Genomic DNA, 27,770 nt, shown 5'->3' on the forward strand with positions numbered 1-27,770 from the left:
ACAACACTGATTACAAGAAATAATACACAAGTCATTCATGCCTATAACATGGCAGTGATCGAGGAAACGCTGAAAACAGGGGGAAGCTTGAAAACAACTAAAAGAAAGCTAGCCATCGACAAAGACCGGATTTACGCACTCAGAGATGAGCATGGAAACATTACGCACAACTGGGACGAGATATAATGTTGCAGAATTATTCTACACCAGACTGTATGTCAGCGACGTCAGACCACGGGAAACTAGTGAGGATACAAGCTCAACTTCCGATGTCCCACTAGTAACTAAAGAGAAAGTTGGAAAGGCTCTCAAAGGCATGCAAATAGGAAAAACTCTAGGTGACAATGGCATAACCGAATATCTTCTGAAGGAGGCAGGAGATATTGCACTAGCAAAGCTTGCTGTACTATTTTTGGAACGCTTGAACACTCAAAAAGTGCCCATATCCTAAAGAAACGCCAACATTATTTTGGTTCATAAGGAGGGAGATCCTAAGGACCTCAAGAATTACAGTCCCATCAACCTACTCTTAATTGTTTACGAGCTGTTTACCAAAGTTACAGTTAGCTGCATAGGTGACAGCCTGGATTCTCATCAACCCAGAGAGGAGGCTGGCTTTAGGAAATGGTACTCAACCATAGATAACATCCATGTCGTCAACCAAGTGATAGAAAAATCGGCTGAATACGTTAAACCTATTTACATGGTGTTTATAGTTTACAAGAAACCGTTTCATTCCATACTCACCGCAGCTGAATAGAGGAAACCTACACAAAACTCCTAGAAGACATATATGAGGGATGCACGGGCAGATAATTCTCCACAAGCAAAGCGATAAATTTCCAATCAGAAAGGGAGTAAGTCAGGGAGATACCATATCTTCCAAACTATACCATACACACTAAACTTTTTACACCCTTTTAGCCAAAAAGGGTGTAGCATAAGAGGAAAAAGGGTGTTGGGAGGCCTTCAAGCGCCTTCGCCCTGCAGTGGACCTGAGCAGGCTGATGGTGAACTAATGATGATGATGATGAAGTATGAACAAATTGAAATTAATATTTAACAGACGCTAAGAAAGTTTCGCGTTTGACATAGTTCTCTAGATGTTGAAACAACCTCAATGAACACATACACACACTTGCGGTCGTGCGCGTGCGCGCGTGTGAGTGCGTTTGGAGAGAGAGAGAGAGAGAGAGAGAGAGAGAGAGAGAGAGAGAGAAAGAAAATCTGTGCAAAATTACCAAACGCACATGAAGTCTTCCAGTTCGCGCGCGAGTCTGGAGAATGATGACCATCGTCTAGACGAGAGCTAGCGACAGCCAGCGCCAACTCCCGGCGTTTTATGGAGGCAGTAGATGGCATTGCTTTCCTCATCACAACGGGGGCGCTGCTGGCGGTGTTGTGTGCCGTGTTCAGCGCAAGCGTCTGCTTTCGCGTCCAGGAGGGGGTCCTGGCCAGATTTTTGCCACCGTTCAGGTCAGGCTGATTTTGCTTGCTTCTGGGTGTCGACGCTTTATATTTAGAAGTTATTCAACCGAAAAACAACAAAAAGCAATGAAAGTATTTCCTTATAAAGGAAATGTGGCTCAATACGGAAAGGAAAGCTCAGGTATTTCTATGACGCTTCTGGAAATCCTTTAAAATGCCGAAGTAGGCAGGCGTGAAGCTATGGCTCACGAAGCTGTCATGGATTTCCCGTTCTTCCTTGCATTCTGTTGTGAGGAATGGAGGTAGTATTATCGTCGTCATATTTGCAGAGAGGATGTGGACAAATTCTACGAGGCCGATTCGCTGCCGCGACGTACCTACATGAGTGCACATTCCACAATGCCTCGTCATAATCGTCAAAATTCACTGACAATGCAACTGTCTCCGATCAAACACACCACTGTTTTCTGCGATGCCGAGACCTCATTGTGCGTCAAAGGCAGCTTACTCGCTAAACGAAATGCGTCAAAATCGTCGCTTAAAGGGGCCACGTAGACAAAAAAAAAGTTTCGATCATTCGAAAAGTTGCCTCGTTAGAATTATATTGACACCGCATTTTACGCACGCTTCACTCAAAGAAGCTATATAATGAAAAAATGGAATGGCCACGCGACCCACTAGCACATTTCCGCGACAGAACCTATGATGTCATATCTGCCCAGCTGTACGATTGGCTGAGGCTGGCAAGAGCAAACGCAAATTAGGCAGGGCTGATTTGCTTGCCAAACGAGCTATTGACGTCTAAATGTAATGCATATTCACTTTACAGCAGTACGAATGATGCGGTAAAGAATGAAAGTTATGAAATATACATAAACATAGAAGTACCGATGCGCACTGCCGTTGGTACTGGGCGCACTATGCTTGTTTTAGCTGTTCGCCGCTCTGGAGTTGTCTTACACGAAACTGGCCGATTGGCGTAAGCGACGTTGTCTTACGTGACCCTCTTTGTCGAGCATACCCCAAGTTCCACAAAACAATTGCTTTCTACCGTAACAAAAACGAGCCAGGTGTGAATAAGGTCAAAAACAAAGCAACGGATGGTCCGTGGCTGGTATGGTACCGCAATCTGGGAGGGCTGACGGCAAGCAAGGCTGCAGAGCCGAATGACGCAGTGGAAGTTCGTTTTAATACGCGCCGTTATAACTTCATTGCAAACGTCACGAAAACAAATTTGAGGGGAGAATCGACATTTTAACCTAACTTGATTAATTACTTAGCGATTACAGCATCATTTGCTGCCTTGCAAGCGCTGGGGGCACTATAAAACACGAAATCTCTCGAATAAAACAATCTTGCATTTTGTCTGCATGGCTCCTTTAGGTCTAGCTATTGTTACGTTGGGATTGTTTTTTGTTTGTACGTTTGGACGATTGCAGCCGCTTTGCAATGGGAGCAGTATAGGAATGCCTGAGGCATGTCCGCCGACGCAAGCAACACCACGGATCATTGAAGAAACTAGGTGGACTGGGGCACGGCCGAACTGGAGGAGCGGCGAGCGCGCGCACCCAAGGCTCCACCGGGCAACAATAAAAGTTTTGAGGACGATAGTCTTTCTTGGGCAACTTAAACCCAGAAATTTTGGTCTGTCTGTAGTAGTAGTAGAGCCACTTTATTTCGCATAGGGTTCAGGGTAGGGGGGTGGCGGAGGCCCAAAGGGCCCCCGCGACGTCCAGGGCTCTGTCCGTGACGGCTTCTTGCGTTGCGAGGTCAGAGCTCCCCAGAGCCGGCTCCCAGTGAGAGGGGGAGTGAAAAATGGGGAAGGGGTAGCGCGGACACTCACAGAGGGAGTGGAATAGTGTGTCCAGCGTGCCACATGAGGGACAGTGAGGGGACGCGAATTGATGTGGGTGGGTGTACAGAAGGAGAGGTCTGTATGTCTGTCTGTCTGTCCGTCTGTCTGTCTTTCTGTAACTCAATTCAGCCACCCGGCCAAAGTAAAATTCTTACTGCGCAATAGTCTTATATACTCACAAACGCCTCAGCCCGGTTTATATGTTCATACTTGTCAATTTTGTTGAACAAGAACAAGGCATTACGAAAATATAATAAGGAAATTAGTACACAAGGGATATTCACAGTGTTCCTTTATTTAAAAAATGCTGGGTGCTTGGTTTTTCGATAGCAAATGATATTCTACATCTACTGCAGAAAACCTCCCCCTCCTGGCGGCATATGAAAAATGCTGCGGCAACAGCAACGAATGGTTCCACTAGCTAGGTTCCACGTTCTGCTTGGAATGCACGTGGAGCACGGCCACGCGGTTCTATAAACCTTGTAGTCGGCCGCCTCCATTCACGCGCGTCTCCGCCGTTCTGCAGCGCTGACATCGAGGAACCCCGCCTGTAGCAGTGGAACGCGGTAAATTCAAATCGCCTTGAGCAAACCTTTAGTGTGTTTACTTTGGGATGAGCGCGACGGAACACGAACAGCATGAGAGGTGAGCGGGAAAGCGAAGGGGGACATTTCCTTGGCAAATGCCTACAAAGACTATCGTCTTTTGACGACATTTGCAAAGAAAGGAGCAGATACGGGGCCAATTTAGTCCGAGTGGCGCTGGCTACCCCCCCCCCCTTCCCCCCCGTACAGGAAACAAAAAATACCTTTACATAAATACCGAGAAAGTGGTGGGGAAACAGCCCCGCCGTCAGCGTAGTGGTTATCGCACCCTCCTCCAGCCCGGCCTTGACTGGAGGCCCCAAACATGGAGACGCTGGGCCGCTACCTTGCGGAAGCTGTACAAACTTTGTAATCGTTTCGCATAGTTTCGTGAAGCGGCGCTGCACGACCGACAGTACTCAGGCCGGCAGCACGCGGAAAGGCTTGCGAGCAGGGAAGGGTAAGACATAGAAACAAGATAGTGGCTGTTTCGCCAGTTTCAGCTGGCAAAATGGGCGTAAGGGTGTGTAGTATCCTTTAACATGCAACGTTCGATGCTTTGTCACGTCCTGAATAGCATATTCTGTCCCCTTCCCAAGCATAAAACTAGGCGAATGAACCAAAATTGACAACATGATGTGTAAATGCTTAAGGGTAGCGCTCGGACTCCCCCAAGAAGGATCCAACGACAGCCTACTTGCACTGGGGGCCCAACTCTGTTGCCCACATAGTGAAAGTTTGATGCACCGCCTAATTAGAAAGGCTCACTCATAGCCATGCGGTTCGGCACTTGCTTATCCCCTCCAACTATGAGCAATTGGTACACATTCCCACCACCCCACCCTACAGACGCTCCGGATTAAACCTCTACTGTACACAATTGGGATCGCTGACTCGCTAACGCGAAAGCCCTCGAAAAGACGTAACCTCGAGGCTCCCCCACTTTATGCACAGATTCAGCAACCTACCCTACCAGAGCGGCTACTGTTAGCCACGCTGGTGGACTCTTTACAAGCCACGCTCGCATCCGCTCACCGGTCACTTTAAATCAGCCGTCCTAAACATTCTTTACGGAAGTGTTTCCCGGCAACTTTTTATGTCATTTTGGAGGCAGAAAACGTTCTATTCCTTTCCTTGACTCTCGACTGGGCTACCGCTCATACCGCGCTACCTGGAAGCACAGCGACCCACAAAGCTGATACAGCTTTGTTCTTCCTACGGCTCGATGTCGTCGGCAGTGAGCGATATATTCACTTTACTTGGCAGGCTGCACACATGAGGAGACATCCTCACCCATTACCGTTTGAAGCGTACAGGTTTTCCCCCTCCTTGCCCATCTCCAACGAGACTCTTAGAGGTCACCTATTGCCAGCTTCAGACCCGCTCCTTCCTCACCCCTGCCATCATGTCCGCGACCTTGCCTGACATCAACATAGATGCATGCATGAGTTGTTCTCTCCCTCACGCATTACTGTCCGAAATTATATGGGTCTGTGTTAGCACCCCACTATCCAGGCTACGGTCCTATCCTATCCTCCTTACCATCAACAGCGAGCAGCGCTGGGAGGCCGCCCTCTATATCACTTGTTCCAGGTACAGCTCTCTCCTGTCATCATTCCGAAACTCTTTTTGGTGCTTCTAACACAGAAATGTGGCTTAAACCCATCCAATAATATTTCTGCCGCACGTGGTGTTTCACCATTCAGCACGTTCGCCCTGTCACTACCGCTATAGTTAAACGGTACATTTATCAAATCGTTTTCAGCTCACGCGCATCGCCCCGGTATCTTGTCATTCAAGAAGTGTTTTAAATTCCGGTACTTGAAGATTATCTACTGAGCAACCCTTAAGGTATAAAAATTTATTAACATACAGGAGGCATCTCAGGCACACTTCGGGGAGACGGCGTAGCCCTTGCTGCCAGTTCCTTGAAGCAATAACGTTTGTCCTTCTGAATGAAACGCACCCCGTTGAAACACAAAGTCTAAACAGTCCCATTAAAAATAGTGCAAGACGAAGACAAAACGCACAGGTATGGGGCTAGTTGGTTTTCTCCGCCCTTTTATTTATTGTGCGGACGCACGCTTCAAGCGGTGACGACCCGCGCAATCGAATTTTTTTTGTCATTGTGAACCAAATAAATAATCTAACATCCCCGTGCTTCATAGCCGAGAGCTCCATCCACAAAAAAAAAGGATATGCACGACGTAAGAATTCTTTCGTATACAAGGGCACCCCTGCTGGACCAGGAGGAGAGATCACGACGCGCGTATTTTTTCGAGGGTTCAACAAGGTTGAATGTGTCACTGTACAAGTTCGAGTACGTAGAGACAAACGGATCCAGGTTATGTCCTTCCACGTAAGTGAAGCTGTTTCCAGCTCTTGAGAGCACACACACCAAGCACAGACCAGGACCGCACCGTTGAGTCACGGGCCACACAGCACTGATGTCACTTTTCCTCTGGTCGTCGGTCACTGTCGTTCTCAACACAACATCGCATGTTTTCACCTCCGAAAGTAGTAGTAGTCAACGCGACACGTCTAGCAAACGTCCATGATGATGACACCAGTCTTTGCAGGCAGCGCAACCTTGGGATCACTGAACACAATGGTATATATCCTCACAGTTTGAGCAGTTGTAGCTGCAGCAGCACTTCATGTTCGCAAGCCAGCGGCGTTGATGTTCGGAAAATGGAGCTTACAGATTGCAGCGAGGTGTTCAAAAAAATCTTTGTCGTGACTGCGGAAGAACATTATTCGCAGCTTTTGGTCCCAACCATGCGTCGTTCCCATTTGCACTATGTGGAGAACGAACCTTTGGTTTAAAAACGTACCTTATTAGGCTTCAAATTTTAACTTTCTTCCAAGCAATGCTTTCATTCGATTAAAATGCAAGTTTCTTCACGTAACACAAATTTACTGATGGACTTGCCTAGTCCAGAGCAAACGTTTTCTAGAACTGCACATACATTCGTCACTTGTAACCTAACGGTACTATTTTGTAACAAAATCCGATTAGTTTGGACAGAATATTCCGTAAAGAGGAATTATTTAGAACGAAAAGTTGCACCTTCACAACGGACCCTTTTCGTTTGTTCTAGAACATCGCTCCGTGGAATTATGTGCTTGATTGACGAGACAAGCATCGCCTTTTACAAAGCATACTTTTTTTTATCCTGACACGCCACTGGTTCGCGAAAACGTTCCTCCGCATTTTAAATAATCCTTTTTTTAACAAAAAGATTATTTCCCGGAATAACGCAGTCCTTGCATATATTAACCATTCTTCGTTCAGAACGGAACGCTCATAGGTTGTAAAAGAATTTTTGTAACGAAACATTCTTCCTCATCAATGAAACATATTTAGTTCCCAACGAAACATTCTAAACTTTCTTTGTTCTCAAAGATATTTGAGTAAACATTCTGCGCTGTTAACAGGACAACAAAACGTTTTCGTTACCAACTAAACATCGCTCGGCCTCAACGAAGCTCAAGTCAACATTACTGCGATGTTAGCAAAATGTCCTGCTTTTCTAACGAAACGATCTTGTTTCTGAACAAAAAATCTTCCGCTCCCAATTAAGGCATTTGCGCTCTCAACAAATTTATTCCTCCTCCTGCTCGCGGAGGTTTCATCCTTCCAATCGAAACTTTCTTCCTTTTTTTTGTCTAAATGACAAGAATACCGTTCGGGTCCTCAGTATCAACGCCCGCTTTATTCCTCGGCTTTTCCGCAAGGCAGTAGCAGAACTTCCGCAGCACCTCATGGCGTATGCAGTGCGACTGGTTGCCGTACTTGTTGATGCGGCTAATGTCCTCAGACACATCGAACAACTCTTCTTCGCCGCTAACAAGCATCATGCCTTCCAACATGGCCGCGCTGGGTACGACCTCGACCGTGACCCTCAACCGACGCGTACCGTCACCAGTGTTCTTCGCATCCTCAGAGACCAAGAGTTCTTGCGCGTCATGCACGCGCCGTAAGCTGAGCTTGGCACAGCGGCCCATGACGGCCTCGTCGAACTTCGTCAAAAGATCGTTGACTTTTCCGACGAGCGCATTGGCAGCTTTCCATACCAGCGGGCTGTTCAGCTCGATAGGCACCTCGGAACCGCAGGAACAGTAGTCGGGCGGAACACCGGCCTTATCGCAAGTCCTGTCTCGCGGAACCTCGTCCAAGAGGCTGATGCCAAAGGGCGAATCGTCTTCGTCTTCGAGCACTCCTCGGCTTCCAAACGAGGCAATATCGCGGAGCGTCTCGTAGGTGTCGAACGGAGTCGTTAGACGGCCAGAGTTCGACCGGAGGTTGGACTCAATCTCCGACAGGTTTAGCCGGGACAGCGTTGACTCGGATGCGGCCCCACGCCTGGATTCGAGCCAGCTGGAGCCGCCTGGCAGCTTCAGAGCAAAGAAAGGCAGACGTTCTTCTATACGCCCCACAAAGGTCGACCGGATGGAGTCGAACCGATGCCCGTGGTCCGAGAGGAAGATGAGGAACGTGTTCTCCAGGTGACCTCCAGAGTTGAGGTACGAGAGGAACTCCACGAAGTCGTCGTCGACTGCCCCGACTTGCTGAGAAAAATCGTGGCTGATTTCGACGAGGTAGGAAAACGCAAAGAAGGGTCTCTCTCGGCCACTGCTGGCGTTACGGCTATCGAAGTACCGCCTCAGGTAGTCGAGTTGTAGAGTGTGCTTTGGCGTGTTCCCGAAGCAGAGGGCGGAACTCGACATTAGCAGGTACGATTCGTAGACGGCTAGCCAGAAAGGTCGGAGGTAGTAGTCGGTGGGAGGCTCGGTGAATCCACGTGCGAGGTAGTTGAACAGGGCAAATGCTGGGAAGTCTTCGGCGAAGAGCGTTTCGTAGCCCGCGCGCCGAAAATCTTGCCACACGATGTGGACGTCGTCGTACAGTTTGTCCCTCTGTCCAGGCTTCACGATGCGGTCGGCTTGCTGCCCCGTCAAGAGCGCCAGCAGATTCGGAAACGTGTTATCCCCTACCTTGTTCATACCTCGAAACACGACAGCACCTAGCTGCCCGACGAGATAGTCGTACGTCTTGGGTAGGAACCGCATCATGGAGAGGCGCGAGACAGAGTCCAATCCAAAGACGAAGACGTTGGGTAGCTGTGCAGGTTTTCCCGTTTCAAGTTTGCGCGGGTGTGTGGGGGTCGGCGACTTGGCAGTACGTTTTTTGTTCTCGTCGGTACGCGAGTTTGGTAGCCCCACTGTCGGGTCAGTTGGAACGGCACGTCGCACTGCCACTGCGTGGACGTTCATGTACACGGGCCACTTCAAAAAATTGCTGCAACTCACGGAGATCACGTCGTCGTTGATGGGCGTTCTGTCCGCGGTGAAGGGAATGTCCCGGCCGTAGGTGATCTTGTCGTCAGTAACGCGTCGGATGGGCTTGTAACTGCAGCGAAGGTTCGATAAAGTGTAACCGGACGAAGCGTTGAAGCGGAGGTTACCGTCTGCGTCGACGTACGTCAACCAGGGCTGGCGAACCTGGATAAAGTTTAAAAAGGTATGCATTAGGACAAGCCTGCTGCTGGAGCTGGAGCCTCTGCCAAGCTTGATACACAGCTTTTAGCTCCAGCCCCTCCTACCAAAGGAAAAAAACAGAATTGAATTGAATTTATTTTGAATTATTCAGTCCTTGCTGGCCAGTTCCTGTGAATGTGTTTATTTCATACCATCATAGCTAAGGGAATGAGCGTCGCACAATAACATTGGGCGCGTGCAGTATATCTGTGCTCATTTAACATTGAAATACGCTAGTCTTAACGGTAACTAACCCTATCAGGTGAATTTATTAGACTGAAAGTTCTTAACAAGTGCGTCTTCAACATAAAACAGGCCTGATACAGTGCCGTACTGTTTAAGTGACCGAAAACAGATATCTACATTCATCATCATCATCATTGTCATCATCATCCTCAGTAGTAGTAGTAGTTGTAGTAGTAGTAGTAGTAGTAGTACTATTACGACTACCAGTACTAGTAGTAGTGGAAGTAGCAGCAGCAGCAGCCGCTTATAAAGACTATTTTCCCTGCCGCAGGACAGCGCATCAAGTAGACTTCCAAATGTGTTTTATGCCACAATTTTCTTATTTCATCATCCCATCTAACTTGTTTGCCTTACCCTACTTCTATACTCGGGAACAAGTTAAGAACGGCAATGACTCATGTACGGTATCCCTCCCCCTAAGTGTCGGTCTCAGATATGAACGAGCGCGCGTTTTGAAAGGAGATTGCTATGAATTCGGGATATCGTCAGCCTTTTCTCACGTTGTTTGTCGTCGCTGCGGTACTTTATAAGCATATTAAGTCCGAGAAATCACGGAAACGGCTCGTGCCATGTTCAAAATATTCCCAGTAACGCACTATTTGCAGCGCGCGGAGTAACATCCGGCGGCGATTATGAGGCACAGCGGCAACTTAACTTCCGCTGCCGTCCTTAAGTTGTACCCGATTATAGTCTCCTCTCGGCATCCATTCTAGTATCCGGATGCTCATCTTTAAATTACTATGGGAGCACTGCGATACAAGGTTTTCATATCTACCCAACTTGCCTCCATTTTGCCTTCCCTGCCCAATACCAATTACTCTGTCACCACTTTCCTCAACTTGAAACTCTACCATACCGTGTTTGAATGCCAGAAAATCCCTGTGCCTTTGAGATTCCTCCCCTTCTATCAACCAATGGAGGGCTTTTTCCCTGGCCAGTACGGATTCCGGCACCCTGGTGGCATGGGCGAGGACTTTTAGCAGAAGTCACGGTATCTCGGAGTAAGGACACCTTCCACACGGAGGGACAGTCGCTTGGTCGTTTCAATAAAACTTTTCTCCATAAATAAACATCAGATTTTATGAATCCTGCCTATCTTTTTGTTTTATGTGCAAGTGGTAACGAGGGGGGAAATTTTGTGAGCGTCTGCTCGATCCTAATCCTTCCACACTGCGGACCGACCATCGTCGCCGCCCAGCGACAATCGAATACTATCATCATCATTCAACCCCAGTCATCATCGCCGTGATTAGGTGTGCGCGGTCGGGACGCTGGTCGCCGAATAAACGCCTGGCGTCAAGCCTGTGCGTCTGGCCTCTCAAACTTAGAGGACTAAGCTAACAGGGACCAGTAAGAAACGCACAGCCTGTCGTCCCTCTGCCTTTTCCCACCATAATGACTTAGTCCATACATCTTTTCCCATTTTATTCTTTTGCATTTTTTACGGTTCATGTCTACAACACAACACGCGCAGGGGTCGGTGTCGATTCATCCCTCCGTCCCTTTGGTACCGCGCCTGTTCCCACGGCGTGCACGTGTGTAATGTATACCTTGCAGACGACTGGCGTGACGGGGTTGAGGTAGGGCCACACGGCCGGGTGGAAGGGGTGCAGCGCGGGCAGGGAGCAGCTCTGGCGCGGGTCCCTGGGCTCCTGAGCTTCCGGATCGTAGTTCCAGTAGCGGTGCGTGAGGAACTCAGCCGGCACCGAGCCCCCGCGGCCGACGAGGCGCCACGGCGCCGACGCTATCAGCAGCAGGGTCCCCAGGCAGGGAAGCGCGATGAGGAGCCCCTGGTGCGCCTTCTTCCGACGCGTCATGGCCCCGTGCCTGGCATCATCATACAACAGACAGGTTGGAGTGAGTATATAAGACACATGCACACACACTTTGTATAAATCTGCGTACACATGCTTGCACTGACGTCACTGTAGCGGCCATGACGGTGCACGCGCGCGCGATGTCAGGACCTCTAACCTGCAGCAGCGCTGAGAAAGTTGAGAGCAGCGCTCCGGAAAGGGCTGTCGCGGCGTCACGCGCAAGCCATACGTACCCACACACACATGCCCGTACGTACGGGACAAAACTTTGGAGAAGGTAGCAGCCTCAGTCGGGTGCCGATGTTTTTACAAGGAGACTTGCCTTCGTCAGGGCAAGTCTGTTGGCGGCAAGCTCTTGTCGAAACAATCGCACTGGACTGAGGGTGCTAGCTTGCGGACAGTTTTGTCTCTTGTTTAGCCACCATTGTCCAACTTTCTCCATGCAATGGAGCGGGAAACACGCTTCCCGCTATTGATCACGGTGGATTTTTTCTTGATTTTGATTTCTTTATGCCTGTATCACAAACAAACGAGAAATGAGTGAAGGATATAAGGCGCGTTCGGTGCATCGAAATCTGTGTCGGTTTCGTGGCTCGGTCGGTTGTGCGCCGGGCACCTTGCGTTCCGCCCGCGGCGTCATGGGTTCGAAACCGGGCGCCGGAAACTGTTATTTCTTCCTGGCTGCGGACGCGGACTACGACAAGGCGCGCTTGCGGACTACGACAGCGCACGCCAACGCCGCGTGACATTGTGAGTTACTAAAATGCTATGCATTTAAAAAATGACAATCACCTCATTCGGTGCAATAAGGCACCTATATATATATATATATATATATATATATATATATATATATATATATATATATATATATATATATATATACAGAAAGATAGGTCAGCAGTCTACAACGCCAAAGGAGGCATAGGGGTGTGGTTGGGCTCTTTTTTTTTCACTACGGTTAATGAAGTAAACATTTTTTTTTAAATATAGAGAAGAAAGAAAGAAGAACACGCGCCCAGAGTGGGGACCGAACCCACGCCTTTCGATTACATGTCGAATGCCTTACCAATTCGGCTATCTGGGCGACTGTGTTCTCCTTCACTTTCTGGGCTATTTATATTTTTACTAGAATTGTATCTGACGCTTGAGGGTGGTAGCCAGCGCCACTCTGACTACACGGGGAGAAGGGGACCTTCTTTTCAACCCCCGGGGCGTGACTCAAACGTCTACAGCCTGTCATGAGCGGGTAACTGGCGGGAAGCCCTCTTATGCTACCTCGGCATCAAGGCTGCCAGAACCGAGACCCTCGCTAGGCTTTCGCAGAATAATATAATAAGGGAATGAGGGGCTCGTTGAGGAAATACAGAAAGATAGGTCAGCAGTCTACAACGCGAAAGGAGGCATAGGGGTGTGGTTGGGCTCTTTTCTTTTTCACTACGGTTAATGAAGTAAACATTTTTTTTAATATACAGAAGAAAGAAAGAAAAGGCGGCAATGTCCCACCAACATCCCCCTCGCGAGGGGCACGATCAAATGCACAGCATTTCCGAGGGGGTGCGCCGGCAAGTCGTATCTCTTGATCGCGGGACCCGTGTCGCCATCTTTTGGAAGCGCGGGACAACTTGTGGCGCTTTCGAAACAAACGAGAAATGAGTGAAGGATATAAGGCGCGTTCGGTGCATCGAAATCTGTGTCGGTTTCGTGGCTCGGTCGGTTGTGCGCCGGGCACCTTGCGTTCCGCCCGCGGCGTCATGGGTTCGAAACCGGGCGCCGGAAACTGTTATTTCTTCCTGGCTGCGGACGCGGACTACGACAAGGCGCGCATGCGGACTACGACAGCGCACGCCAACGCCGCGTGACATTGTGAGTTACTAAAATGCTATGCATTTAAAAGAAAAACACGCGCCCAGAGTGGGGACCGAACCCACGCCTTTCGATTACATGTCGAATGATATATATATATATCATTACCAACTAATTTTTGCATCGCAGAATCACTCACCTCCACACACCCATTATAATCCCTATCGATACGTGGTCACCATCACGGGCCGTTCGTTGTTCAATTGAGACATAGACGGGCTGAGTGCAGCAAGCAACCGTTGGATCCGCTACTAACTTGTGTGGAACCTACTTTCTTACAGGTTGTGGAGGCTGACTGTGATCCCAGCGTCTACCTGGCCCATGGCAGCTACACATCTGGAGCTCCTCTTCGCCAGCTACGCTCCGCAGAAAACCCATCCGATGGAGCAAAACCGCGTGCCGAATATTGCTGCTCCTGCCTCGTCGGAGTGAATGGCTACCAGCAGCCAGAGTGACTTGTCCGCCTATGCTGACCTTCGGGCTGACGGCGTCGGGAAGTGGCTCGATAAGTACAACCGTGTCAGTGAGTGTAACGGGTAAGATGATGCTTTCAAGCTTCACAACGTTGTTTCTGCCTGTCTGACATCGCCAAGACGTGGATTCATAACCTCGAGGACAGCATAACTGGTTGGGCCAAACTTCACGGAGCAGCAGCTGCGCCAAATCTTTGCTACACCATCCACTCGCCCAAATGAAGGAAACAGAAAACCTGAAACCCACTTGCAGCACCCCTCCTAGACGTACGTGTCGTATATCGTCAATGTCCTTGCTCCCTGCCGCCAGGTCATACATGTCAGCCCAGATACGACAGACACGAGGTCCGTCATATCCCCAAGGACACCGCAGAGTTTGCGTTTGTTGTCCTTGAGCTACAAAATCCGTCCATCGTAAGTGATACAGACACCATGCCAGTGCCTTCACGAGCATCAAGCGTTTCGCCTGCAGCAGGCTACGGTCGTGGTGCTTGTATCCAGACTTCGGTACTTAATACGCAATACCAATCACGAGGAGATCCAATAGCAAGGCTCACCCCGCGCTTATGGAGTCTTCTGCTCGGAGTCTGCAAATAACTTGTAAATTGTCACGGAGAAGTTGGCGTCGCTGACGTACAGTCGTTTGGTGCGCCAGCGCAGCTAGCTTTACCAGTGAGCCCAAATTCGCAAAGCAGCAATAGAATAAAGGAAGGACCCCCATTGCATTGGGCAACGGACGCCGGCACTATATAGACCGCGCTCCCCCCACATGTGACCGGAAAGTCATAAGAGATGCTACGAGGACGTACAGAACGAAGCGCCCGCTGAATGTGCATGACTATATGCGAGAAAACGTGGTACAGAAAACGTGGTACACAACATGCGACTGATACAGTAAGATCTGGTTGGGCCTCATGAAGTTGACTAATCAGGCCGCGAGAAGCGAAAAGCTTGGAGTTATGACTTGAATTATTATTGTGTGTTGTGTTGCATGCGACAGTATTGCAAAGTACGTAACTTCAGCCTAAAGGTTGGCTAACCGAGCCATGGCAAGTGTAGCTGCAAGTGCAAAACACAACACATGTCTTCTACATGATCTCCCTACTGCCCTTTTTGGTGCGGGATGGCCGACGCTACACAGGCGAAGAGGTGCGCCGTACTGGAGGGCTCCGGATTAATTTCGACCAACTGGGGATTTTTAACGTGTGCCGATATCTCGCCCACACGGGAGCTTTTGCTTTTCGCCTCCATCAGAAAAGCGGCCGCCGCGGTCGGGAATCGAACCCGCATTCTCACGCTCAGCAGCACAACGCCTTAGCCTCTGAGCCACCGCGGCGGGTCCTTTCTGGAGCATCGCTCTTAGCTTCCTCAGCGCTGCGAGAGATGAGTGGATGGCATGCCAGAAGGTTCCACGAGACCCCATCTAACGAGACTAAAGTTCCAACAGCGGTCCTTCTGCCTTGGTAAATCTTTCATCTCATTGGACATTCAGGCTCCATTCATCTTCTGTCTCCGTGGATCTTCCGTCTCGGTGGATATTAGGGAAGGTTTTAACAGCGCACGAAGACGAAGATACACAAGGAAGAGAAGACAAGACAAGCGCTCATTGGACCTCCTGTCTCTCTGGATCTTTCATCTGGATAATCATCTGACCGATTGAATCTTCCGTCTCGTTGGACCTTCAGGCCATCAGGGAGATAAGATAAAAGTTGAAAACTTCACAACTGTACAAAAGTCACCTTTGTGCCCGCGGTGCACCAACATGGCAGCTACAGTGACGTCGGTGCAAGCTATCTGTACGTACCTCAGTGAGTTTTCTTAAGCAGCTTGTGTCCTTGCATTAGAACTCGTTGAGTTCAAAGAGAATTGTGGTGTTTCTGATTAGAACTCGTGCTAAGTTATATCGCGCTCAATTTATTTCGCAACATGCGAGCGGCCGCCGCGGCTGCTCCGCGAGGTGACGTGGCGCCTTGCCGTGCAGCATTCGAGAAGTAATAACAGAGGGTTCATTTATTCCGATAATCATCGGCAACCCCCGTGAGTTCCATTGCTCGTTGCCTTCCTTTGCTGCTACATCTTAAGTGTTTTCGATGGCTTAGTGCATGTCGAGTGATAACCGGTTATACCACTCTGGCTACAATGCATTGATACGCATTTGCGAAAGTCTCTAAGTTTATCCATAAACGGTCATTGCGAAATGTCGAAAATTTCCAACCTTAATCACTATATAAAATATTTGTATATACAACGCAGGCTGGTGGTGTTTACTTAGTTACTGCTTCTGCTCTTAATTCTGACAATACATCACGCTAAGAAAAGCGTCATAAGTTCAACTGCATCACTGATGGGTCACTGCACGGTCTATGTCATCATCATCATCATGTCTGCGCCCACAGCAGGACAATGGCCTCTCCTATTGAACTCTAATTATCCGCTCCCTACGTGGTAATGCAGGATAAAAACATACAAGTGCTGTAAAAACAACGTGCTATGAATAAAAAAAGTACGAATAACGTCTCCTTTAAACGAACAGCTGGGGTCCCCCTCAATGTTTGTCAGAGCGTCACATCACACTGCAAGACGATAGGCGAGAAGAAAGCACTAAAGCCACTATTTATGCCCCTGTTTCGGGGTCTCTTTAGGCTGTAGTGTTATTTTCACTGCCTCTCAACTGGTCGCTATGTCAAGAGTTGCTCAAGCCGAACGTGTCCGGATTGGGCAATCGTGTGTGAAATCTTATACTCAGCGTGAAATCGGCCAGGTTAACAGGCAGATAAACCAACACTGTTAATAGAATTACTCCGGCATGGAGAAACGATGAATGTATTTCCGGCGGCCACCATGATAGTCGCCCTCGCGCTACCCGCGCCAATAAAGACGAAGACTTCGTCGCCGAGGCTTGCGCCAATCCGTTCAGCACTGCGCAGCAGCGTACCGAACTTGCAGGTGTTTCAGCTTCGGTGCCTACTGTCAAGAGAAGGTTAGCTGAAGCTGGATTGAGGAGCCTTGTCGCCGTGCAAAAGCCTCTTCCGACCAACGAAAACAAAATAGCACGCCTGAGGAAGGCTACAGAGTAACAGCACCTGGAGCGCCGACAACTGGAAGCATGTCGTCTCCTCCGATGAATCGACACTTGTCATCTCCTCGAACCATAAACGCCGCGTCAGGCGTCGTGTCAACGCTCGGTAGAAGCCTCAATACATAGAAGTGGCCACAAGCGGAAGGACTGCATTAAGCGTTGTGGGAATCGTGGAGAACCGCGACCTGCGATCCCGAGCCAGCGCGCGCTTCGGGAGAGACGCTTGTGCGCTGAAACCGGTCCGGCGCTCCGCTGGTTCGTCGGCGTCCCCCGAGAGATGGCGCCACCGATGTGTGCGGGGATAGGCGCGCGGGCGCGGGCGGCGCGAACGTGCGCGCACGGGAGTCGGGAGAGTCTCGTCGGAGACCCGGTTGGGGCGAGATCGGCGGAACGCGGCGGTGATGGATACATGCATCTCAGGTGGGAGCTTTGTTTGTCGCGCGCCGTGAGTGCCTGCCTCCCGTTCGCGGTCACGACCCGGACGGCGTGATTCGTGAACGCCGTCGAGCCTTGTGCTCGCATGCTTTGGGATTCCCCAAATAAACGGCTGTGCTTCGGCACTACTGTCTACTGTGTTCTCGTATCGGCGAACCTCGCTGGGCTGCCGTAGCCATGGGAGCCCGCGTGGTTGACACGCCGGGAGGTAGCGTGGGGGCCTACCCCAGAGTGCTGGCAAGGTCCCAGAGGAACCCCTCAAATATCCCACAGCGTATACGGGCAGTCTTGTCCAAGGATGGACTCTCACACTTCTCCTAATTGAAGGCTCCCTTAATGCAGAGACGTATATTCACCTATAATAGAATATGTTATGATTCTACGTTTTGGACGGCCCGTTCCCGGAAAAGTGATTTGAAACTTGACTGACCGCGGTGTGCGCCAAATTCAATAACCCTAAAGGTGCCGGCGTCAGCACCATCGAGCCTGTGCTGGGAAGGACGAAGGTGGCCCATTCGAAAGAAGGACTGCATAAGGCTTCAGCGGATGGCTTGTGGAATGCGAGCATAGACTTGCATTAATGCGGACAGAGGCTATGTTGAGGCTCATTATGCATCCATCAAGAATCCAACAACGTGTGATTGCTACTCAGGGTGGCACAGCGCGCTACTGACGCACTTCGTCTTTGTTCGCTGTTTTTAGCAAAAGTTACTGTTATAGCGTGTTTCCATTGCTGTTGCATCATAGCCGGCAGACAATAACATAAGCTACTCAAACCAGTAAACTTTTTAGACGCAATGCGTTAACTGTAAATTATTTTAGTGTGATGAAGTTTGCAATTGAAATTTACGGCTAAATATGGCTGACACATTTAAAAAAACATTTGCGATCTGATCAACGACAAAGCTTTCTAAAAAAATGCTTATTTAAGAAGGATGACGAGCGAAGCCATGGATGGTGACTAATGTTAGAGTAGTCTTACTGGCTAATTGTCATAATTGGTTTCGGGATAGTTCCGATTAAACAACAGTCGCAGCCATTTCCTGTAACCATACTTTCTCCGCATATGATCATTCATACTGCCAGCAGACAGTTATTCAGCAACATTTCCAACTTGGCGGTGAAAATTATGACAAGCAAATGAAACTCGCCGACATGTAGGGTCGTCTTCGCGGCTGATTCTCATGTAATCTGTGTTGGGATGCCTTCAGCAAGACAAGAGTTGGAGCTGTTTTCTGTAATCACACTGCATCCTGACATTGCTATGCTTCACTGTGCAACCCACTATGTGAAAAAGCCAGCTTACAACGACCAAGCTTACACCAATACCCTTAAAATCGGTTTCACACATAACTATAAATAGATTGCTGGAAGACATCTTTATAGGGGCCATACGAGCAGTCTTATATCAAAATATGAAGGCCCTGGGGCCTTTTTGCATATCTTTATGGAGTTTTTTCTGTACGCAGAAGGTGTGGAGCAGTTTTACGATCCCAGGGGTTTGACTAAATCTCTCAGCTGCCAGAGATAACCTGCCGGATACTAACCGTAGATAACCTCGCTGTAAAAAAAAGTCAATAGCAGCGGCTCTTCTTAGAACAGCCGATCCACCGATCATTTGGCGCCAATAGAAACGAAACTATCATACATCACCATTCTCGAGACGCAAGGCTGCGCAAAACTGAATTACCCAGGGCAAATTCACGACACTTCTTAACGGGAAAGTTTGGTCTACTTGGTACTCCATTTCACAGCGCGAAAAATAGAACGAAGGACGAGGAATGGCGACACGGCCAAGCGCTTGTCTGTTTCATCCCTCTTCGCCATTCGTTCTATTTTTTCACGCTGTAAACTTTTGTTGGTGACACTGCATCCAGAGCGCGAAAAATATGGAGCTCACGGGGGTTGCCGACGGTTGTCGGAATAGCGGAACTCTCTCTGTTTATCAAAGGCGCCGATGCAAGGCGATGCACCGCTCGCGGAGCAGCTGCGCCGGCCGCCCGCATGTTACGAGTCAAATTGAGTGTGATAGTACGCCAGATAGCTTGAGAACGTTTATTCCAGTAATACTCTTGTTTTTTAACATTTTTCTCAAAGCAATTATATCGTATACGAGTTGGTGACAAACAGCCGCAGCTGCGGCGGAGTACCCCAAGGTTCCTTCCTGTCACCAACGCTATTTAATATCGTCATGGCTGACCTTCCCCCATGCCTGCCTGTAATTGAAGGCTTACGTTTCACGATCCACGCTATTTTCTCTCCGCTAGAGATTCGTTTCGAAGTAAACATGCACCGCTCCGTCAAACTACGACGATAGTTGACGCGAAGCTTTCTTGTCGAGGATTCTTTGGTTGTCGCCTACGTTCTCCTAGCCACTTCGAACATGTCAAAAATTCTTTCTTCCTTTAGCGTCTGGTGGTGTTGGGTTAGTGCATTTGTTTGTGCATCAACTTGTGTCTCGGTTTTTCTTCTACAAGTTGGCGGAGCATCCACTTTTATGTACTATACTTAAAGAGCGCATAAGTTACCATTTACCGTTTCTACTTGTTTCTACGGGTGAGGTGAACAAGAAGCCGGCATGGGGTTTACTAAAAGAAGTTGTGGATAATTTTCATTTCTTTACTCCACGGTTTTCTCTGGAGTACCTGTTTAGTATTTCAAGGAAGGCTATCAAGAACACTAATTCATTAATCTATTGCCCGTGCCTCTTTATCGCCGGCCATACTTGCGGGACCATAAGAACAATGTTTTAGACCGTGTCAAGCGCATGTGCGTGCCGCCAAATTCCAAAACGTTTTTCATTAAGCTTCATTCGCAAACGCTTCCAGTTAAAACATGGCTGCGCGAAAAAGGAATGTCGATCCCTTGGTCAGACAATTGCCGCTTGTGCTACAAACCAGAGACTATTGACCACTGTTTTGTGCTGTGCCGTGATGCGGTGTTTTTCTGGGACGTTTTGCAACGGACACTAAAAAAGGACATTGAGATCACCCCCTACACCATTCGCTTCTTGCCAGTTGAGGACGTTAATCAGGTGCCATACGACGTTTTTGTTCTCCAAGGATTGTTTAGCTCGTGGAAGTGCCGCATGACTGATGGGCATGCTGAACCCCCTAGGCCGACCAAGTGCATTTTTAGGGAACAGGCGGCGTTGGTACGGAGCGTTTATCCAGCGCAGAGTGATCCACCGGAGTGGCTACATCTTTTGGATGCGTGCGTTTGCTTGCCCGAGTTTTGAAATGGTACCGACCTTTGTTAAACTGACGTGCTTACCCTTTGCTCTCTGTTGGTGTTTATATTGTGTGTTAATTGTCTTATCTGATTTTTTTTTCTAAATTTCCATGCATTAAAGAAAAAAAATTTCAAAATGGAGCATTCGGATAGACCCCGGCTTCATAAGGCGAGAGACCCAGGTTCGATTCCGGCCACGGAACGACTTTTTCTCTTTCACTGCGGCGTTTTCGCGTTAACGACGCCATCAGTGAGAACACGAAAGCTCCGCTTTAGTAAGAGCTCTTAGAACACGTAGGCATTTCAAACGAGTTGGGAATGGAAAGCATTAATGTGAAATGCAACGCGTCCGAGTGTTCCTTTGAGTTTTGCGCTGCGGGTTGCGTTGCCGAGTTTTACAATGAAATTGTTTAGGATTGCTACGTTGCTAAGTGGGACTTCTACTGCCGCCCAGAGCGGCTTGGCTCGACGATGACTATTGCGCCGCTGAGTGAGGACAGCGCAACGTGGTTAAAGACGTGTCGTTGCTGCCGTTATTTTTTTTATTCGGAAGTACTCCCACAGCCTGTTATGTCCCACTTGGTGTACATTTTTACAACGTCCTCTGCATATTTCACAACCGGAATAACTATGATACTTTCACTTAAATACCACCCTATAGCCGCTGGTTTATATCGCTGCATAATTTATCCGGCACTGTTTTGTTATTAAACATTCATAGCTTTTTCTTGCCTCCTTACCTACTATGGTGCGTGTTCGAAAATACCCTATTCCAGCCGCTTCTTCGACGGAGACTTTATATTCTTTGGATATGCGGACATCCACCTTAATGTAATATTTGTAAACATTTGGGCGAAAGATGAACTCACTTAGATGCGCCTGTGTTCTGACAATGCAGCCATGCTGAAAGAACTAAAAGACCAAGCTGTAGAAGAGATCTACAAAAGACTTCTAAACGACATATAAAAGGGATGTACGATAATCATTCACAAGCAAAGCGAAAAGTTCTCAACCAGAAAGGGCGTATGACAGGGATATACCAGATCACCAAAACTGTTCACAGCATGTCTGGAGGAGGTATTAAGAAAGCTTAAGTACTGGGAACACACATGATTAAGGATAAACGAACAATGCTTGAGCCATTTCAGGTTTTCAGACGACATATGCTTGCAGAGTAAGACTGCAGAACACCTGCAAAAATGTTCAAGGAACTACAATCAGAAAGCACGGCCGTGGGGCTAGAAATAAATGTTAATAAATCTAAAGTAATGATGAATAACCACGCCGAAAGTACCGTATTTAGCATATGCAACGAAACGTTAGAACACGTACCAGAATATAACAACCTCTGACAAGTGTTGACCCCAACCATCCGGCACGGAATAGGTATGACCCGCCGCGGTGGCTCAGCGGCTAAGGTGTTGTGCTGCTGAGCACGAGGTCGCGGGTTCGATTCCCGGCCGCGGCGGCCGCTTTTCTGATGGAGGCGAAAAGCAAAAACGCCAGTGTGCGCGAGATTTCGGCGCACGTTAAAGATCCCCAGGTGGTCAAAATTAATCCGGAGCCCTCCACTACGGCGCGCCTCATCGCCTGCGTTGCGTCAGCGCGTTAAACCCTACAATCAATCAATCAATCAATCAATCAACCAATCAATCAATCAATCAATCAACGGAATAGGTATGGGCTGGGGTGCACTCGGCAAGCACTCCGAAATAAAAGCAAGCTACCTCTATCACTCAAGAGAAAAATGTAGAAACAATCTCTACTGCCGGTGATGACCTATGCAGCTGAAACTTGGCGCCTAGCTAAACAACTGGAAGGCAAACTTAGGTCGGCTGAACGAGTCATGGAACGAAGAATGGAGCAACTCTTAGGGACAGGAAACGAGCTTCGTGGATAGGGAACAAATTCGAATATACGATAGCATAGTTCAAGTAAAGAAAAAGAAAGAAACTTGTGCATGGTCAAGAAGTGGTCATGCAGTAAAAAAAATGACAACCGGTGGAGCACCAGGCTTAGCGAGTGGATGCTGAGAAACGAGTCTAGAAGAAAAGGCAGGCCGATAACACGACGGAAGGATGAAATAGGGAATTCAGAGGCAAACAATGGTTTCGAGCAGCGCAGGACTGGAGCAGTTGGAGATCAATCGGAGAGGCTTTCGTGTTGCAGTGGACCTGATCAGCCTGATAATGATGAAGGTAAGACATCCAAGACCCGCTTCATGATCTACCCAAAAAACAGCTTGAGTCGACGAATCGGAGATTATATCAGGGTGTTACAACAATCACAGTTTTATATAGAATTTACTGTCGTGGGATTATTTCTGCGGGAAAAACCTTTTTACGAGAGGCAAGCACCAAACAAAGCACCAAATGGCTACTCATTTTTTATCCCACCGCTAGACGAAGCGACACTGATCCCAGATAACGCGCATCATAGGACTAAGTATGATCATTCGTACGGGATAACTAAGTTTTTAATGAACAAATCAATGAGACAAATTTGTAGCAGCAAAAATTAGACGAGGACACACGAGGAAGACAACCACAACACGGCACTGAAATTCAGTGTTAATGGCCATGGCAGCTCCTTTTTTATATAAAACTAATCACAACTGAAAAAAACGATAAAGCATGAAACAAATGAACCCAAAACATAAAACTGCTCACCGGACTTAAATGGCCCCGGAGAAGAAGAATGCCTGTAGCTGCACAGGCACTCCAATTATTTTTCTACCAACACTAGGGGAGGGGTGCCGACGCTTTCGTCCTGGAGGGATGTCATTTCATACGCTCCCGCAATTTATCTCGGAAGTTTACTGTCGTAGCTGCATCAGGCAATACACTTATCTACCTCCGGTCGGCACTCAGACGATGCTTTTTTTTTATCGTCTAGCACCTGAGACCACGCAGTCTTCCGATGAGCAAACTCTCCGTCTACACCACGCAACACTTCACGCGGGTCAACGAAGCCGGTAAGTCCCACCTTCAGCGCAGCCCACGCAGCGTCCGCGTTGCTGCTTCTCGAAGGAAGACAAAATACAACCTTTTTTTTTTTAATTTGATAGAACGAGCCTTCGGTAATCCTCATTTCAAAACGAAAGGCTTTTATAACCAAAGAACGCACAAAGACTTGAAATACAGTAGACTCTCGATAAACGGAACGTATAAACGGAAGGTCCTCACTATTGACTTCTAAAGCGGCTCCTTGATGTACTTTCATGCATTTTTTAGGGCACAGCGAGCCATTGTTGCCAAATAAACTCTGTGAATGTTGTGCCTAAACCACTTGTAGTTTTCTTGATCTCTGAAAAACTATCAGCTACATTCACATTAAAATGCTTCGAGTTCCATGAAATTTCCTTACGAGTGTGTACGCACATAAATATGCACTTTTGCACACCTCTCCAAGTAAACGAAGCTCCTGTTGAATGGAACTAATATTTTCGGTCCCTTGAACAGGAGCTTAGTTTACTTTGAGATATGTGCAAAAAGTGCAAATTTATGTGCGTACACACTCTTAAAGGAAATTTCACGGAACTCGAAGCACTTTAATGTGAATGTAGCTGATAGTTTTTCAGAGATCAAGAAAACTACAATAGGTTTAGGCACAACATTCACAGAGTTTATTTGGCAACAATGACTAGCTGGGCCCTAAAAATGCATGAAAATTCATCGAACAGCCGCTTTCGAATTCAAGAATGATGACCTTTCTCTTCTAATGTAAGCGCATGGTGTGCATGCCTCAGGCCTCGACTTTGCGAGTGCTTAGGAGCCATCGAATTTAGAAGACGGCAAAGTGGTAATGCAGTACGAATAGCACCACGATGGCACGGACGAGGCGGCAGGAACTAAACCCTGTAACTTCGACAACTTGAATCTAGACTGAACAACTGGAACAAGAACTGTGATTTTGCCTTCGTCGCGCTAACACGGCTGACTACTAACGAGACGAGGCTTACGAGGCTAAAAAACAAAACAAAAACAAAAAACAAACAGCCGGAACTTAAAAAAGCTGATGCTAGTGGCTATGGGTTTGACAAGAAGTTCCATTTCCGGTTCCCTTTTCACGGTAAGGCGGAAATTTTAGTTCCGATTACCGAAAGTTTTTTTTTACTTTATCTGAATACCAAACCAACCAACCGGAATGCTACAGTTCCGTTTAAGGGGCAATTCCGTTTAAGCGATTTTCGTTTATCAAGATTCTACGGTATTCAAAATTTCGCGCTACAGTGACGTAATACGGTCCAGCAATAAAAACAAAGTTAAAGTGTGATGATTGAACTTTATTGTTAAGGTGATCAGATCAAACGAAACAAGAGGTCACGCTACAACCGCTCAGTCACGTTTCTTAAAGGTAACCAGTCGGCGGCGTTCAATCGCCCAAGCAAGATTTTCAGACGTCATAGAAAAGTAGCTATGAAGTGGCTGGGGAGTGAACACTGCTCGATGTGTCTCCTTTAATACCTCCATTATTCGTTTTAAATTTGCGATGAAATTGGCGTCATTGCTGCCAGTACAAAGCAGCCTTTTTAAAAACTGAACCATTCAAACTCGAATTTTGTCTTCAGGGCCCCGTTTAGGTCGTTCCTAATGGCTTTTAGCATGATGACAAGGAATCCGACAATTTTTCATTGCAACGTTTACACGGCTGCGACGGAAGCACATCGTAGCGAGCTAGCGCAGCGGCGAGTGAACTTGTCTAATTCACAACTTTAGGCTATGACTTTACTACGGCTTCCGAGCGCGGCGTGCCGGTCACATGCGTACCGCAATAATACAACACGCGTAAACACAGCACGGCGTCGAAAGAGCACGCGACAAAAACTGCACAACGGTGAAACAGCGACACGTCAAAACAGCAAGCGGCAAAGCATCACGCCCCAAGGATAAACGTGAAGCGAAAACGCCCGTGTGTTCGAGATTTCGGCACACGCTAAAGATCCCCAGGTGGTCGAAATTAATCGGGAGCCCTCCACTACGGCGCGCCTCATCGCATGCGTAGCGTCGGCGCGTTTAACCTCATAATCAATCAATCAATCAATCAATCAATCAATCAATCGATCAATCAATCAATCAATCAACCAATCAATCAAGGTTAACAGTGGTCTAAACAGAGTCACATTTTGGCGGCCGTGCCGTCTTGTATGGGAACAGTCAGTCTTCATTTTTACCCAACCGGCCTAAGTGCTTCCGCTCAGTGACAGCGCAAACGCGCAAAATGTAAATAATTCGCATTACACAAAAGCGCGCTATTCTATCGTTGTGCCTTTTTGTCGCACGCTGCTTTGAAGCCGCCCCGGTTACATAACGTCGACGCGACAGGAACTGGGTTCGCTGCGCTCCTGTCGCAGCCATGCAAACGCTGACAGTGAAAAGGCGACTTAAACGCGAGCGCCGACAACCAATTTGAGCTGCAGTCGTATTCCTACCAACAGGTGCATTTGCTTGCAAGGGTGTTACATTAGGCAATTTGGTGTGACATGAATGAATAACAGCCCAAACTTCGGACCAGAGGAGACAAAAGCCAGGGCTGTGCTCTTGTCCTCCCCTTGTTTTACTTATTTATTTCTTGCCTAGTCGGACGTTTGTACAGTATTCGATCGCGGCATTAGGCTTGACGAGTAACCACTTTGGAGTGGTGTTTTATTACGTCTCTTAATACGTTCTCAGTGACAGACACAAACTAACGAATCGAACGGATTTCTTGGTTAAACTGCCGTGCGCAGAGCGATCTCACGAATCGACAACCTTTTGCACGAGCTCGGAATGATGCGAATGGTACGAAAAAGATGAAAAAAAAAAGACTCGTAGTACCCATAGGTGTGGTTTAACGTCAAGTGCACCTTAATAAGGCCAGAAGATACCTCGGATCAGTGTCCCTCAACGCCAGCAGTTCGCAAGCCCACCCGAACTTCGACCTCCCTCTTTACGCTCCCTTTCATGACGCAACTAATTACCGCTCCCAAGCCGATCAGCCGAAGGAAAAAAAAAACCTTCCTCGACACACATCGTCGAGCCTGCTTGCGCAGAGCCCGAAACAACGAAGGCGTCGACATTCCACCAAACCTCACTCATCTGGTGTGGTCACGCCCGACTTTTGCCAAACACCGAAAATTCCCGGCACTACAACTGCACCCTGATACGCAACAACTTGACGCAGAATTAATCCACCAAATGACATTTTATTCTCTAAATAGCGGTCTGGCGCGAGTTGTCTGGGCGGATACCTCACCGGTCCGACAAGCGATGGAATACTTTGCCTGGCCCGCCAGTTGCGATGGACTGACTCATTTCTAGAGTGGCGCTTAAAAGAACTGAATCCTCATCAGCTTCCACAATAAGTTACGCCGTGAAATCCAAGAACTGTACCACTGCCCCAGTGTTTTAACTACCCTCTCCCCTTTTTCTTCCCTGATTTTTATTTGATTCGATTATGAGGGTCAATGCGCCGACGCTACACAGGCAATGAGGCGCGCCGTAGTGGAGGGCTCCGGATTAAATTCGACCACTTGGGGATCTTCAACGTGCGCCGAAATCTCGATAACACGGGCGTTTTTGGCCCCTTTTCTCTTCCCCTGTTTAGGCCAGCGGTCTCCCGCTTCAATAAAAGTTTTACTAGTACTACTACCCCGACAAGAGACAACTGAAAAGTACCGCACGTACCTGAAGATGGTTGAGGCTACCTTAAAGCTGCCAGAAGCTCCGGCGTGCACGCGGCGTTCACTCCGCACTCGGCTTCAACACAGCGGCATGAAAGCATGCCTAGAGTTGCGCGGTGGATTGCAATGACAACAAGAGCACCATGCTAAGCCCCGTCTGCCCTAGGAACATGTGTTTCGCGGAGGGCAGCTACGGAAGTACGCGCGCGCAGCGGCAGTACGAAGGCCTTCACAAACGTAGGTACGCGCACGAGCTTTCGAGTCGCGTGACGATAGGGCAATCTTTTTTTATCCCTCGTTCCACCGTTGTTTTACAAAACGTCGGCCACCAACGGATACGAATCAAGCGGCGCTGGCTCTCACTTGCCGCGATGCGCGATGACTCAGCGACGCCGATGGTGATGGACGTCTGTGGTTCGTGGCGCACGGTGTCAGCGGCAACCCGCTTTCGGGCAACATTCCTGCTAGTCCAGCAAGAAGTCGGATCAAACACGCGTATCGGCGTGATCTCGCGGCGGTTGAACTACTGCTGATGCACGGCCGCTCGATAGGCA

The 27,770-nt window shown here is 48.3% G+C and overlaps 1 protein-coding gene across 3 annotated transcripts; it reads right to left on the reverse strand.

The window, feature by feature from the left end:
- Window positions 1–5,900: 5,900 nt before the first annotated feature.
- Window positions 5,901–27,770, reverse strand: LOC144138013 (uncharacterized). Of its 3 annotated transcripts, none has more exons than XM_077670050.1 (3): window positions 27,580–27,770; window positions 11,205–11,481; window positions 5,901–9,372 (listed from the first exon to the last, which is right to left on the reverse strand). In XM_077670050.1, exons 2-3 carry the CDS (start codon window positions 11,469–11,471, stop codon window positions 7,537–7,539), a joined length of 2,103 nt encoding a protein of 700 aa, XP_077526176.1. In that variant the 5' UTR covers window positions 11,472–11,481; window positions 27,580–27,770; the 3' UTR covers window positions 5,901–7,536. The 3 variants fall into 3 exon arrangements, with proteins under 3 accessions (XP_077526176.1, XP_077526175.1, XP_077526177.1); XM_077670049.1 differs by lacking the exon at window positions 27,580–27,770 and adding an exon at window positions 27,221–27,573; XM_077670051.1 differs by lacking the exon at window positions 27,580–27,770 and adding an exon at window positions 23,225–23,340.

Source organism: Haemaphysalis longicornis, unplaced genomic scaffold (genome assembly GCF_048455015.1).
Source record: "Haemaphysalis longicornis isolate Haplotype H1 unplaced genomic scaffold, Haemaphysalis longicornis Haplotype H1 scaffold_5, whole genome shotgun sequence".
Taxonomy (NCBI): Eukaryota; Metazoa; Arthropoda; class Arachnida; order Ixodida; family Ixodidae; genus Haemaphysalis; species Haemaphysalis longicornis.

Coding starts and splice junctions, on each gene's coding strand:
- LOC144138013 (XM_077670050.1), bottom strand. CDS start 11,471: ATGACGCGTCGGAAGAAGGCGCACCAGGGGCTCCTCATCGCGCTTCCC. Junction 9,373..11,204: donor TCACGCCAGTCGTCTGCAAG/GTATACATTACA, acceptor AACTTTATCCAG/GTTCGCCAGCCCTGGTTGAC.